General features: G+C 40.1%; 1 protein-coding gene across 3 annotated transcripts; it reads right to left on the bottom strand.

Moving 5' to 3' along the window:
* Positions 1-1,269: 1,269 nt before the first annotated feature.
* On the bottom strand, positions 1,270-12,771 carry RAB5C (RAB5C, member RAS oncogene family). 3 transcript variants are annotated; one of them, XM_081971401.1, is made up of 6 exons: positions 12,621-12,771; positions 8,347-8,559; positions 5,985-6,136; positions 4,550-4,672; positions 3,104-3,197; positions 1,270-2,514 (listed from the first exon to the last, which is right to left on the bottom strand). In XM_081971401.1, exons 2-6 carry the CDS (start codon positions 8,495-8,497, stop codon positions 2,399-2,401), a joined length of 636 nt encoding a protein of 211 aa, XP_081827527.1. In that variant the 5' UTR covers positions 8,498-8,559; positions 12,621-12,771; the 3' UTR covers positions 1,270-2,398. The 3 variants fall into 3 exon arrangements, with proteins under 3 accessions (XP_081827527.1, XP_081827528.1, XP_081827529.1); XM_081971402.1 differs by lacking the exon at positions 12,621-12,771 and adding an exon at positions 12,185-12,583; XM_081971403.1 differs by lacking the exon at positions 12,621-12,771 and adding an exon at positions 9,313-9,330.
* Between the last annotated feature and the right edge of the window lie 2,874 nt (positions 12,772-15,645).

Consider the following 15,645-nt stretch of genomic DNA (forward strand, 5'->3'; position numbering starts at 1 on the left):
AGTGAACGCTATTGCGCATGCTCCCTGGCATCAGTTGCATGCTGGGGAATGTATTTCTATAGATTAATGGGGAAAGGCGGCTGTCCAATCGGAAACATAATATTGTATTTTTTAAAAAGGCAAATGCTGTTTTTCTAACCGTGAATATAGAACCAGCAAAGAGTGAAAAATATGTAGAATAAATATTTCTGATTTCCTTTGTAATTTTCAGATTTTATAATATCTGTTATAAATGAACATACCCATTTGTAAAATGGAATGAATGCTGTCAAGGATAGACTTCTTTTGTAGGATATGAGTATTTAACAAAATGTATAGTTCAAATTTCAACTATAGATATATTGCATTATCAGTAATTTTCATGTGTATTTCAGCTTCGCTTTAATGTTTAAATCTACAGCTGAAAGATGCGTGAAAATGAATATACATCCAAGAGTAGTCTTATGTCTGAGAATATTTTACCACTTTTGTTCATTTAAATGACTTTAAATGAGTGTGACCTCAAAATACAAGTTTTATCGTTTGGACTTTGATAACTTTTTAAAAATCTGTTTTCTTTATCTATTGAGCTTTCAGACATCCTGTCATTTTTTACATTCCCAATAATTTAATTTTCAGCGCTCTAGAAATTCCAAAGGAAGAAAAGTATTTTCCATGGTCAAAATGCAAGGATTACATGTTTCTCATATTTATAAAATAAAAATGTAGCATTTCTCCAATAGTGGAGAATGTACACAATATAAATTAGGACTAGAACTATTGTACATAGTACCTCAGATTTCCAAACAGTATAGCATGAATTCTCAAACTGTGGATCGTGATCCTCAAGCAATTAGGGGAGGGATGTATATCTAGAGTTGTAGGTTGTTGTTTTTTTATAAAAACTGATCAGATTTGCCTTGGAAAAGTAAAGGCATAGGAACATTGTCTGAGCAGAGCTATTTCTGAATATGACCATGGTGATATATGGGTAATTTTCAACAAAGTATTTGTTGAATGCTAGGACAAAGTTAAAGATGATCTATCGATCAAAAATGTGGTGAAAGTTACCCATCTTTTATTTTTATTTTCCTTTCCGATCTTAACCTTCTTTAAATCATCAGTTATATTCATGAGGAAATGATTGCAAGAATGATTAATCATATTAGGGAGTTGTGGTAAACAAAGTTACAAAACACTTGCAAAAACTAAATATTAAATTTAGAAAGTTATCAGTATTTATGTAAGCTGATATGTGCAAAAACAATGATTCAAGTTAACATTCAACACTTGACTTATAAAAATTTATTTTTTAACTCATACACAACTGGAATTGAAGAGACTGATGTACTGCCTTAAATACAAATATGCATAAGACAAAAATTGCCCTGGACACTACCTCAGAAACAAAACCCCTTTTGCATTACCAATATTGGTAATGTTGTGTATATGAAAATACCTATCATTGCTCCCCTCCCCAACTTGAATACACTCTACCAACCTGTTTCGCTGATACACCCACATCCTGATAGGGTTACTAATAGCATAATGTTGCTTGTAAAAAATGATCATTTTATATATTTAACAGGCTGAATTAGTGCATTACACCCAATATGTAAATAATAGGTTAACGTAGATTTGGCATACCAAAAGCCCAATGAAACCTAAGAAGGATAAAGGACTAATTGGTATATGTTATTAAAAGATACTGATTTGTTAAATGCTGGAAACTATAATACAAAAGAGGAAAATCAGCTTTCTATTGTTCTTCAAAAACATTCATAATTACAAATTTGGTCAATACAAAGCTTAGAGGCTATGGGTTTCTCTCAATCTATCAATACTACAGCTTCAATTCACTGTTACCTTCAGGTTTCTGTAACAGTCTTTTACAGGTTTGTATGTCATTTCTGAACCAAACTTTCAAAGAAAAATGTGCATAGTATTTCTGCAACTCATTCCTATTTTATGTAACCTCCCCTGGCTATAACTTGTATTTTTCTTTAGGGTACAACCCTATCAGCTTGGGATCACCAAGCAGATGTTATAGACATATTTTGTCTCAGGAAAGGATGTCCCTTCTTCCAGGGAGCTCTGAGCAAATGCAAGAGTATAAATCCCTTCAGAAAATAAAAGGCAGAAAGGAAGAGGGATCAAGGTTTTGAAAGCACACATTGTCCACCCACAAAGATGTAGAAGAGTGCCATTGTTCATCTGTATTTTAAAAGAAGACTCCTTAAAAAAACAAATTATTATTTGTTCAGAAGAGGAATGGCCTCTGCTATGCTCCCCTCCCCCATTCTATGAGGGGAAAAAAATCTCAGTGGAGGAGGAGAAAGGAAAAAGATCCTGGCAGCTGGTCTTCGGTAAGTGCAATTGATTCAGACACGTTCCAATTGGAGCTGCCAGACAAGAATCCTTAGTGGCTACAACATTGCCCCTTGCTGGACTGGGTACTCTCGTGGAGGCTGACATTTAGATTCTTGCCTGCTGTTCCTGTTGCGCTCTGTGGTTCATTCCTGGGAAGTTTCTTAGCTGGGGGGAGAGAGGAGGTACACTTAGGAGTCTGGCTCTTAAATTCACTTCACAGGAAAAATTAAAAACACAAAACAAATTGATTGTGGGGAAAGAGATTTACTCAGAGCTTTTTCTTGGCTAATCCTGCCCAATGTACCTGTTTTAATTCAATGGGTGATGGACATTCCCAAAATATACTTTAGGGAGATGTGTTCCTAAGCCACTCATTTTACCCCAGCTGTTGGACCATCTTATTCCATAGTTTATTAGCTTCCCATATTTTCTTTTTACCTTGACTCAGTCTGTCATTCAACCCATTATTTTTACACCTTTCTATTAATTTCTCTGTTTCCTGCCTTGATTCTATTTCCTTCTTGCAAGTTTCTGAATGCAAAGCTACAATTTTAGAGCCTATGCTCTTACCCAATACCAGAAAGGTCCTCTTTTGCTTAGGCTAGCAACTTACCACAAATTTATATTGTTAAAATTCTGCGGAGTGTTTGAGAACTTAGATTACTATCCATGAAAGAGTTTGCTTGGTGTAGCCCATGGCAGTAGTTGGAGAAGATACCCTCCTCAAGCTGCCTTTCTCCTCCCCTTGACTAACCTATTGCCACAAAAGCCTCATTCACATTCATTGCTGTCTTCGCTGATGTTTCCATAAACAGCAAGCTGTTGTCCTCTGCATAGAGCTGGGCTTCCTGTAAGCAATCATGTCAGCAATGTCAGAATTTTCAAAGAGATGCATTTAACCTTTGTAAGCATGGCTGGCTTCTTCTATAGCTAGACCATATCAGTATCATTAAAAAATATTGGAAATATGATAAACATAGTCCCTCTACCAAGCTTTGACCAAAAAGCTCTAGCCACCCACATTTCCAAAGAGGGACTATAGGACAGATAAAATATAGAAATATTGACCAGGCATGTTAATGTGTTAAGATATAATATGCTGGATAATTCCCAGAATGAGGTTGACTCTGATAATTACTGTACATATTAGAGGGAACAAAAGATTCCATTTCATTTTTCAACAGTCTTTACAATTACCCTGAAATTTAAGGCAAGATGGGCCCAAGTCACCATTCTTATTACAGAAGTCTCAGAAAACAGTTATTTGATCTGTTGTTCTTTGCTTGATCTACAGTTATTTGATCTGTTGTTCTTTGCTTGATCTACAGTTCTTTGCTTTTTTCCAAAGAGTGTGTCTTATTTCATTGGCTGGGATTAAGGAAATCAGGTTTAAACTCACTTCTGCTGAAAACCTTGAAAGTGGGGGTGCTATTGTAAACTCATCATCTTTCCAAATTAAATGGAGGAGGAGGAGAATATTGACCAGTTATAGTCAAAAAATGATTCCAGGGACAACAAAGGGGATTCAAGCTATAAGATATTCATGCCTAATTTAATAAATTTGTGATTACATGCAGTTTGTACTAACCAAGATACAAAAGGTGTGAAATAAGTAAAGGATATATTGCTAAATCTGACAGCTTTACACGGGTTAACTGCAGTAGTCGAAAGTACAAACAGGTTAGTATTACCCTTGGATTGTAAATGTGTAAATAACAAATAAAAAACTGTTTTAAAAAGGCAATTTCTCTCAGATTAGCAGATTAATACTTTTCATGAAGTTATTTTTTTTTTATTTTGAAATGCTTTTTGGTTGCTGAAAACATGTAAAAGAATCATGGTTAAAAACAACACATTAAATTTTATCAATAAACCTGTTTAAGGACAGAGTAGCAAATTCATAACAAAAATGAAATATTACTAAGGGCTTTTCTGATTCATAGCTTATAGTATTAGATTTATTAGACCATTCCCCAGTCAAAACATTTTGTTGAGGAATTATCCTGATAAGGTACCTCTAATAGTCCTTACGCAACAAGTAAAATCTGAAAAGAATACAATTGGATTTGGACAAAAGCAATTCTTAACCAACATGATTCTTAAACTATCTTAAGGTATTTATTGTTCGTGTTGAAAAAGCACCCAAGAACATTGCAGAAGGAAAAGCTACTATTTCCCAGTAAAAAAAAACCTCACCTACCTGGAAGTCAACAGCTCGTTTGCTGGCCAGGTCAGCCTTGTTCCCTGCCAGGGCAATGACAATGCTAGCACTAGCTTGCCTTTGTAGTTCCTTCACCCAATTCTTGGCACGCACAAAGGTATCCTATGAAGAGCAAGCACAGCTCCATAATTCTCACCTCCTGGAACTCTAACATACATATGCCTCCTGCTCCGACATAGGTGATATATCATACAATGCATTTTTCAGTGATGGGGCTCCTTCACTGGGAAACAGCTTCGAGCAGTATACCAGGTATGAGACAAACTGGCCCTCGCAGAATGGATTTCCTCCCACCACCTATCCAGGGGGCAAAAGCTGCTGAAGTATAATGGCAAGAGATACCAGGAACTTCAGATCAGGATCTGAAGGGCTGCAGATTTACCATTCCAGTAGTGAACCATGATTCTTAGTTCATGTGCATTAAACACTGAATTCCTGTTTATACTTCTGGTCACAAGAAAGAAGGAGACAGAGTATGTGCACAGAAATAATTCAAGATTTAATATATGTAAATGATGTCAGTGCTTGGGATTTTGTTTATGAAGAAGTTAATACAAAAATATCAAATTGCTAAATTTTAACTTCAAATATGTAGGAAAGCTTAGATGTCCTGAGACTTATAAACCTCTTTGAGATATTTTTAATGGGAAGTACAAATGTATTGAATAAATAAACAGCTACACCCTATGAAAATAGCATTCAGCTATACCTCTGAGCTTGTTTCTCTTCCTGCACCATCAGTATTACCAAGACTGCAAATGAAATGTCCCCAGGAAGAGAAATAAGCTGAGAATACAAAAATCCAACAATTCAACATGACCTATGTACATTCTCCAACGCTTTTAACCTAAAAGCTTAAAACTTTTTAAAATGGCCAAATTCATGTAAAAGCACAGATACCTTCCCAGATATGGCAGTTTTGTGAAATTTGGGCTATTCTCATTTTTAACATAAATTAATTCTGTAAGTCAACAGATCACCATTCAATAGAATTATAGACATCAGGACATCTATGGCTATTTTATTTCCATTACCTGGTTTAAAGCAGTTTTAAGTGAGGCTTCCTTCTTACTGAGGCCAGAAAGTAATGTCAATGCTACATCACTTCGTGCTGCAGATGAGGGCTTTAGCCTGCCTTCTCTTTCATTGTATCTTTAAATATTGTTTAGACAGAAACTTTGTGTAGAATAAGCTGCTCTGAAATGTAACACTGTGCAAACTAGGCCCAATATTAAAGTGAAATGGCACAAAATTCAAACTATTTGCATCAGTGGTTCCCTCCTAGAATGCCACTGATTCAGTGGATGCATTCATATATGCCTGGGATATCATATCCTCAAGGTGAATGAAACCAGAAAAGAAACACTATTGTCCCTGTGGAATAATTTTGGACTCAAGTCTATAAAAGCCTTACCATATTAGTGATGTCATAAACAACTATGGCAGCTTGAGCCCCTCGGTAATACATGGGGGCCAAGCTGTGGTAGCGCTCCTGTCCAGCTGTATCCCATATTTCAAACTTGACTGTTGTATCATCTAAGCAAATGGTCTGTGTGAGGAAAGCAGCTGGAATACAGAAAGATGGAAGTCTTTAAGAAGATGTTGGATAGCCATTTGTCTGAAACGGTATAGGGTTTCCTGCCTAGGCAGGGGGTTGGACTAGAAGACCTCCAAGGTCCCTTCCAACTCTACTATTGTATTGTATTGTATTATAAGATTAAATAATAGTCAGAACAGGAATTTAGGCTGGATTCTACTCAGGGGTGGCTATATTTTACATAGAAACAAGAGCTTTTTTCACCTATAAAGCAATTTTTGACTACAGTTTGTATTGACCCCATAATTGCCCATCTGCTGTATACTTGAAGATTTCTTCCCAGTGATATATGCGGAAGACATTTTCTCCCCCTACATAGTTGAAACATAACTCTGCTAATGGAGCACAGTGGTTTAACATTTGTACGCCCTTTTGAATTTTAATATTTATCTCTAAATATGACCTAAAATACACTTGGCTCTCCACAGAAATCCTAAAACTAAATAAAGAGAAGCCACTTTTAAAAATGAGTCAAAAACCATCATGCAGTATTTGCTTATTTATTGAGAAAAATTATTCAAAGCTACACTGAACTCACAGTGTAATGTTAAAATAAATTAACCTACAACAAACCACAGAAACAAATTGTGATTAGAGAGAAGTGGCTTAATTGTAAAATATTTTGGGACTTCACTGTGAAGATTATGTTAGTTGAGGGAGCAGCTTGGTATGAGGGAACTTTTCCTGCAGACAGAGGTCTGGATTGAATATCAGTTCATACAAAAGGTTTCATTGCGTAATTGGCATACATCAATGATGCAAAAGTGGGTCTTGAGCTCACATGAAGTCCCATCATATATAGGTGCCTTCTAAATAATACTGACAAATTAAACATATCAACTTAACAATGGAAGGTACATTTTGGTGGCTACTTCCAAACCTTTTAACTCTTTTTCTAAGTGCCAAATAGATAGTACTTGTTTGAAATATTGCAATATTTATTATATTTGGCAGTCCAGAATTACCAAATGAATGTGAAGTGATTAACTAAGAATTGTCTGAGGTGATTTCTAAGTGCTTTATTACTCCTGATTCTTTTCTTCATTCAAATCATGAAGTAGCAGAAGAAAAGCAGACTAATTTAAGATGTGTGATCGAAGCCAAACTAATTGCATCTTCCTTGTGGCATCAGGCGAGCGGGATCTACAAACGTAATGTTTGAGGCACAAGCCTTTGTTTAATTCCATTACCTCAGTATGTATAGAATACAGATTCCTAGCCACATGAAAATAGATTCTTAAGTAACTATTACTCTCTTCAGATTCTTCATTTCTACCTAGTCAAAAAGACCTGACTCAAACCTAGAGACAAAGGCTTGCTCTGCTAAACTTTGTACAGAATTGCCAAGGTATACAATGTGCCCGGCATTTGTCACATTTGGAACATTTTTAAAAGGAGCAGAAATGATGTAGCTATTGGCCTCAAGCCAATTATGACACTTTAACAAAGCAAGGTTTCTGCATGGCTATGTACTTGTAATGTCTTTTTTGTTTTTATTCTTTCCACTTGTATTGGAACCACAGCTTAAAAAATATCAGAGACTTCTGGAACTTGGGTATGGACTTAGGTATGATTTCTGATGTTATTTAGCTTATATTTGTTTTTATTTTATTACATGGTATTAGTATGTTGTAAACCATCCAGAATCTCTTAGATTATGACAGGAGAAATACAATAAAAATCCTAATCTCAGCATTTCCTGGAAACAACTCAGTCCTTCTGCCAAGTTGCTCCATTAGAAAATATATTAATAAGGGAACACTTCTGGGAAATAATTTGGATCTAGGCTTCCAACATTATCTACATTTCATACAAAGTATTTTAAGAAAATTTGTCTAACATCTGTCCATTATTGTGTAGTCACAATGGATGCTATAGGCAGAGTCCACTGAATAACAACTTACCATCTAGATTTGTCTCCCAACTTCCAGAATTCCCGGCAATCATGACTTTCTGTTAGAGAATTCTGGGAGTTGTAGTCCAACACACAGAGTATGCTAGATGATTCAAAGACAGATGGAAGGTATCAGCAGGAATTAACAATTGTGTCCATCCCCAAAATTTTTCTATACAGGTTAGTTTAGAAATAATTTCTTAATGACAAATACTTGTTAACTATCATAGAAGACTAAACTTCAAAGAGATTCTGAACGGCTTTATCAATGATTGTGACACTTACCTCCAATTGTGCTCTCTTGGTACTCATGAAACTGTCCTTTAACAAAGCGCAAGACAAGGCTTGATTTCCCAACAGCTGACTCTCCCAGGAGCACCAATTTAAACTGACAGATCTTGCCTATAGTTGGCCCATTAGGACGCCGACTGGCCATGGCCTACAACAATGGCACAAGTTCCAATAGAAAGATGAGACTGTCAGCAAACAATGCTGCAACTGAAAGACAGAAATATTTCAGCCAGAGAAAGAAATAGGTTTCCTTTTTTTACAGCAGCTGAAGTATTTGATTCAAACAGTCAGTTTGAATCATCATCTGCTGAGAAATCCTTCAGCAAGTCGGTTATTAAAATGGAAAGAATACTGTTGTTCTTCACTTCAGAAGAAAATTGCAGCTGCAAACAGAAAATGAAAAGGATTTTGCAAGTTAGAGAAGTGCAAAAATTAAATGACTATTAAATTGCCATTTTAATATACTTTCAACATCACCTAAATACCAATTTGGGGTTGTATCCAAGTTAAATGAACTACAAATGAATACGCTTCTACCTTATTTTTACCATAAGGTCAGAAATCAGGCATAATCAAGCTAATTCCTTAACCCCTTTCAACCCCTGAAGCAGCCTAACAGGGCTAATTCTAATTAACCATGCAGAATTTAAGGTTTTTTTTTTAAGTTGTGTTACAAGCTTTGACCAATATTACAATATGATATTGAACTGATTTTTAGATTAAAAATGTAGCACTGTACAGTTTACACAATTTTTTCAAGATAATAGTTTAGAATTGAAATGGAAACAATGCAATTAGCCACAAATAAAGAATCCTGAATATCAGGAAAAGTGGCTTAATTACTATGGAAGTTCAACTGTTAAAAATCAAGTTTTCTGCAAGAAACATTAAGATTTAAGATACAATATAATTAAATGACTCTAATAAGTTAATTATGTATGAAAATAACTAAACACTTACCGAATAAATGGTACCTGAAAAAGTTCCACCACCAGATTTTCAACCTGCAACCAGTACATGCATTTATCCATGGGGGAAATATGTAAGCAGGGTTCTTGAAATAGCCAATTTTAATATGTTTAAAGAAGGATAGGTTGTAGCCTTGACATAATAGCAATAGCACTTAGACTTATATACTGTTTCACAGTCCTTTTACAGCCCTCTCTTGTAACAAATATATGGCTAATAAAATGTACTTATTTTATTTTACTCATATACCAAGATCATTTCTTGCAGGAGCTTTCCCAACCTCGTATCCATAGCTCTTGAATTACAGTACCCATCATCCATGATCATTATGGCCAAATTACATTCTGAGGTTAAAGGAACTCTATTGCAGTGGGTACCAACTGGTGGTCCACAAGAAAACTTTGGTAGTCTGCAGAAAAATTATTTGCATTTTTTATATTGCACTAACTCAGGGGTCCTCAAACTATGGCCTTTGGCCCGGATATGTGCAATAAATGTTTGTGTTATAGCCAGCCCGGGCACTAGGTCGGCCTATGTAAACTCCGTCTCTTGAGGAGCCCGGCTGAAGTTTTGGGTGCTCTCATGAAACCCCTGGACTCCCAGTGACAGGATGGAGTCCTTCAGGCACTTAGCTTGACCTCCTGTTTAGTAACTCCAGTCCTTCCCTCTGTTACGGAAGATCAGAGGCCTCAGTGAGCATTGCACGAAACTCCCGCCGCCTAGGAGGACAAGAGTGCGCCGGAAGCCAAAGTTGGGTCTCTTCATTCCATGATCTTGCAGACATCATGGCCATGTAAAGGCCGCCCAAATCCCCAGGTTGTTCACTCCACCCACCTGGCCGCCCACTGCACCAGGGCCTGCGGGACACTGTCTGCTCCAAACCAAACGGTGGGGAGTGAACTGGCAGGCTGAGGACAGAATCCTTCTAGCGCCCACCATCCTGGCAAAGGCAAAGCAGAAGAAAGCAGTGGCTGTGACCCAATCCTGGCTGCCAATGATGTGGGAAAGAACTGGTCATGCCAATCCCACGAGGGAAATGAGGGGTGTCCTGGCACTGCTAGGTGGCGCAAATGTACCACGACAAAGGCGGAATGATGTCCTGCAAAGGCAAGTGGCACTTTGCTCCCGCACACTAAGGCTCCATCTATCGCCGCTGCCGCTTCAGCCTCCCTGCGCTGCCACAGCCCCTTGCTGCAATAGCACCATTACCTCATTCTGGCTGCAAGGGCTGCACTACTCCTTGCATGTTGCTCCACCTGCAATGTTCCACATACCACCCTCTATGATGGAGACTTCCAACCCCATTACGAGCTGCCCAGCCTGTCCCATATTCCAGAGCTCTAGTCACAAGATTGCCCCATTGGTCATCCAAGAGCAGTTCCTCCACCTGGGTGCACCAGCCTGTCGACGTCCCACTGACATCAGCAAGCTACCATCAGTCTGCACGTCTTATTTTTCCTTCACTCAGATCGACCACAAAGCTTCTCCTTGATAGAAGTAACACAAAAGAGGTTCCTGGAAGGCTATGTGCCTGGACCATGTGATTTTTCTCTGGCTTCCCACCCAGAGGCCTCCCAGAATGGACGGGAGGCCGAGAGAAAGCACCTGGTCTGGGCATACAGCGCCCCAGTGTCAAACTAGGTTGACGTCCCCCTGCGTCGATCCAGCAGACAAAACAGGAAAAGGGGGAGGAGAGAAACAGTCCAGTTTCCAAGGTACACCAGAGTGGGAGGCTATCGAACCGGAGAGCTTCTTCTCCATCTTCCCAGAAGCATGGGACTTCTTGTGACAAGGCCCTGATCTCCCTTGCAGTTTGTTCTTCTGCTGGAGGATGGGTTGCAGCATTCCCACCTTGGCCCATGCCAGCTCCTTGCAGTCGCCCATGTCAGGATTGCTGCAGAGAGTCCCCCCCTTCAGGGTCTTTTTGTGCAGGTTGGAGCAAGACAAAAATTCCAACTTGGAGTCTGCTTCAGCCTCCTGGTGCAGGATTTTGGGTGAAGGCTGGAGAGAAGTGCTGCTGGTGGTGAAGAACCGGAGGGCCTTGTTCCAGTGGGACAGCATCATGGCCTGGAACTGGCTGACCACCTCAGCCCACTGAGCCTCCAGGCGCTGGTACCTGGCCTTGCCTTGCACTTCCTCTGCTTGGAAAGCCTATCCTCGTAGTCCTCACTGTGGTGCTTCTGTTGACCCTCCTTCTCGGTCAGATCCAATTTGAACTAAGCCAGAGGTTTTGCCAGCTCAGCTTCAACAACTGCTCGGGCAGGGGGAGGTGAATAGAGGCCAGCGAGATGTCCCTCGACATGAGTGACATTGAGTTGGCTACACCCACCCAGTCACATGATCACCCATAAATGCCCCCCCACCCAGTCATTAGTCAGATCATATTAGTGATCCAAGGAATTTAAAATTATGAATTTAGTGGTCCCGGAGGTCAGAAAGATTGGTGACCCCTGCTCTATTGGATACTATCAGAGGCAATGCTAGGATTTTTCACACTGTCCCAAGGCTTATGATGAACTTCTGGTATAACTAAAATATTTTATATAGCAACTATTACTAGCAGTTGCCAGGAGTCAATAATTACTAGAAAGCACTAATATATATAAAACATAAAGATGGAAACCATATGCAACCTCCTCAAGATGGAGATACACAAACAAGATGATCAGAATGAAACATAGTAAGAGCTAGAGAACCTTATACAAATCTGACATCTTTATTCTTTTAATTTATGGCATAAGACATAGTAAAATGATTGCATGCATGAATGCTATACCTAAATTTCAGAGACTGGCATCAACTATAAATAAGTTATATTAAAAGGAGAAAAGGAAGCATTCCCAGTGAGGAATGTCACACCCACCGTAATCAGCACCATCCCTTGTTATCGCCATAGCTTTGTTTAAATATCAGTGATTGTGTTGTTTAGTTCTCAGGTCAAGGACTCCAGTTCCCAATAATCCTCAAAGCAAAGCAATAGAACCCTTGACAACAAGTCCCAAACCCAGCGCAGCCTTTGGTAATCAAAGCAGACGCCACTCTAGTCCCAACCAACGTGATCTAATTGCCTCCAGGAAGCCAATAATTTTTCACGTTCTCGTCTACCAGCAACAGGTAGTGAGAGATATACTGCTCCAGAACATGGAAGCTTCATTTGGCTTGCCAGGCTAAGAAACCCCATTTCCAAGCCACTCTTATGTGTGACGGAGGGAAAATTAAAAACTCCTCTCAAGAATTTAAAACTGGAAGGAGTTTTAGGGATTGGCTTTCGTCTTTCCCGAACAAAACCTTACACTTACCCGCTCCCGCCTGCGGGACCGCCGCGGATAACAGTCCGCCGCCTCCCTACCGGAATCCCGTTTCCCCCTATTCCCAAACCTCAAACGCAACCACTTCCGCCCTCGTCTTCCTTTCAGCTTCTTCCGCTTCCTCAGAAGCTCCGTACTTCTACTTCCTCTCTCTGACAGGCTGTCTCGTTGGCAAATCAAGAGAAAGAATTCGGAGCCCTGCTTTTTTCGCCACGAGCTGGTGATGTCATTTGAGAGGGAGGGGAAAAGGGTGCTGCCTTGAGTTAATGGGGGTTGAGCAGAGGGGCGTTATTGCCGATTAGAAGTACCTATATGACTGTGGCGGAAGCGCAGGAAACCTCCAGAAACGGCCTAAAATACAAATCCTATTACATTTGACTTTAATGGCTGGAGATAATGAGAGTCATACTACATCCAAATATAGTGCTATAGAATTGAAGCACGCTTGGTTGGAGAGAGTGGCCGATGTGGAACCATATTATGCCGTTATCTTATTGTATTGGTATGGAGGGAAGGTGAAATAGAGTTTAAAGTAGGCATTAGTAACAGTAAACATTTTGTACCTCCTCCAAGTACATTTTAAAAATCTGGCATTCCCTGATTCAGATGTTGATATTTGTTATCTTAAACTTGTTTATATGTAAGTTGCAATCTCTGCCTATCTAATTATCACTGTGTGTATGTGTGAAGAGCAACAATTCTATGCTTAGGAGAACTCATATTCCACTCTTCTGAGGAAGAAAAATTAGGAATTAGAATAGAATGGAATAACAAAGTTGTAAGGGTCCTGGGAGGTCTTCTAGTCAGGCAGGAAAGCCTATACCATTTCAGACAAATGGCTGTTCAATCTCTTTTTTAAAAGCTTCCAGTGTTAGAGCAGTCTCAACTTCTGGAAGCAAATTCTTTCACTGATTAAACCACCGTTTTGCGGTGGTTCGGCTCCTACCTCTCCGACCGGAGGCAATGTGTGTTGACAGGGGGACAGAGGTCGACCCCGAGGCCACTCACTTGTGGAGTGCCACAGGGGTCGGTCCTCTCGCCTCTCCTGTTCAACACATATGTGAAGCCGCTGGGTGAGATCATCCGTGGTTTTGGGGTTGAGTATCACCTCTACGCTGATGATACTCAGCTGTATATTTCAACCCCAAACCACCCCAACGAGGCTGTTGAAGTGATGTCCCAGTGCTTGGAAGCCGTCGGGGTCTGGATGGGGGACAACAGACTTAAACTCAACCCCTCCAAGACCGAGTGGCTGTGGCTACCGGCACCTCGGTTCAGCCAGCTGATTCCATCGCTGGCCATAGGGGGCGAACAATTGCCCCCTGTGGAACGGGCGCGCAATTTGGGCGTCCTCCTTGATGCCCGGCTGTCAATGGATGACCATGTGGCAGCCGTGGCGAGGGGGGCGTTCCACCAGGTTCGCCTGGTGCGCCAATTGCGCCCCCTACTGGACCGGGATGCCCTACGCACGGTCACTCATGCGCTGGTGACGTCCCGCCTGGATTACTGCAACGCTCTCTACATGGGGCTGCCCTTGGGACGCGCCCGGAGACTGCAGTTGGTTCAGAACGCAGCCGCGCGGGCTGTGATGGGGAGTACAAGGTACTCCCACGTAACACCTCTCCTGCGCGAGCTGCACTGGCTACCTGTGGTTTTTCGGGTGCGTTTCAAGGTGCTGATTACCATCTTTAAAGCGCTCCATGGCACGGGACCTAGTTACTTGCGGGATCGCATCCTCCCACATACATCCCTGCGGCCAATTCGCTCACACAGGGAGGGACTTCTCCTGGTGCCGTCCACTAGGCAATGCCAACGGGCGACACCAAGGAGTAGGGCCTTCTCTGTGATGGGCCCAACCCTCTGGAATGACCTCCCCCCCGACATTCGAACCACTTCTGACCTCCGCTCCTTCCGGCAAAAATTGAAGACTCACCTGTTCCGATTAGCAGGCCTGGCATAATTACAACTGTCCCTCCTGGCAAATGTATTATTATCTGGTTATTTTAGGGTTTTTAATCTGTTGTGTCTGTTTTAGGGATTTTAAAAAATTATATTTATTCAGCTTTGTACAGTTCTTTTAATTGCATTTTAACCTCCTCCAAACTGTACATATTTAATATTTAATTTTTTATTGTATTTTTGTGATATTCTCTATGGACTGTACACCGCCCCGAGTCCCTTCTGGGAGAGGGGGCGGTCTAGAAGCACAAATAAAGAAAGAAGAAAGAAGAATTGTTAATTAATAAATATTTACTAGAGCTATTGTTGCCCATCACAGATATACACAGATATTTTATTGTGCACTTCAAACACACACATACACAAATTCATACACTCATATATATAAAGATGTGTGAAAAAGAAACACCATTTTTGAGTTCCATATTGAGTTTTACATATCAAGCCTAATAAAAAACCACCTGGTCCTTACCTATTCTTAAAAATAGGCCAAATGTAACCTCAGATGAGCATCACACATTTGGCAGGACATATTACACCATGACACCATTTATTTTACAAAAAGAAAGCCAATATGCAGAAGCCATGTGTGAAAAACTAAGTACACCCTACTGTTTTCATATGTATGAAGAGACTAAGTAACAGCCAGGTACTGCTAATCAAGGGCCTTGATCAATTGATCATCAGCAAGTGTGACTACCTCGATAAAAGCAGGAATTTTAGGAGTTTACTAGTCCCGAGCATTGTGGTGTGTATTAACACAATGCTGAAGAGTAAAGAGTTATCCATGATCTTAAATAATTGTTGCTGCCCATCAATCTGGGAAGGGGTATAAAATCATTTCCAAACAATTTAAAGTCCATCATTCTACAATGAAGAAGATTATTCACAAGTGGAAAACATTCAAGACAGTTGCCCCAAGACAACTGACATTCCAGCAAATTTACCCCAAGGTCAGTCAGTGCACTGTTCAAACAAATTGAAAAAAACCCAAGAGTTACATCTCAGACTCTATAGGCCTCTATTGGCATGTTGACGTTCATGCTACAGTAGTACG

This window comes from Natrix helvetica (genome assembly GCF_964273705.1).
Source record: "Natrix helvetica genome assembly, chromosome: Z".
Classification (NCBI taxonomy): domain Eukaryota; kingdom Metazoa; phylum Chordata; class Lepidosauria; order Squamata; family Natricidae; genus Natrix; species Natrix helvetica.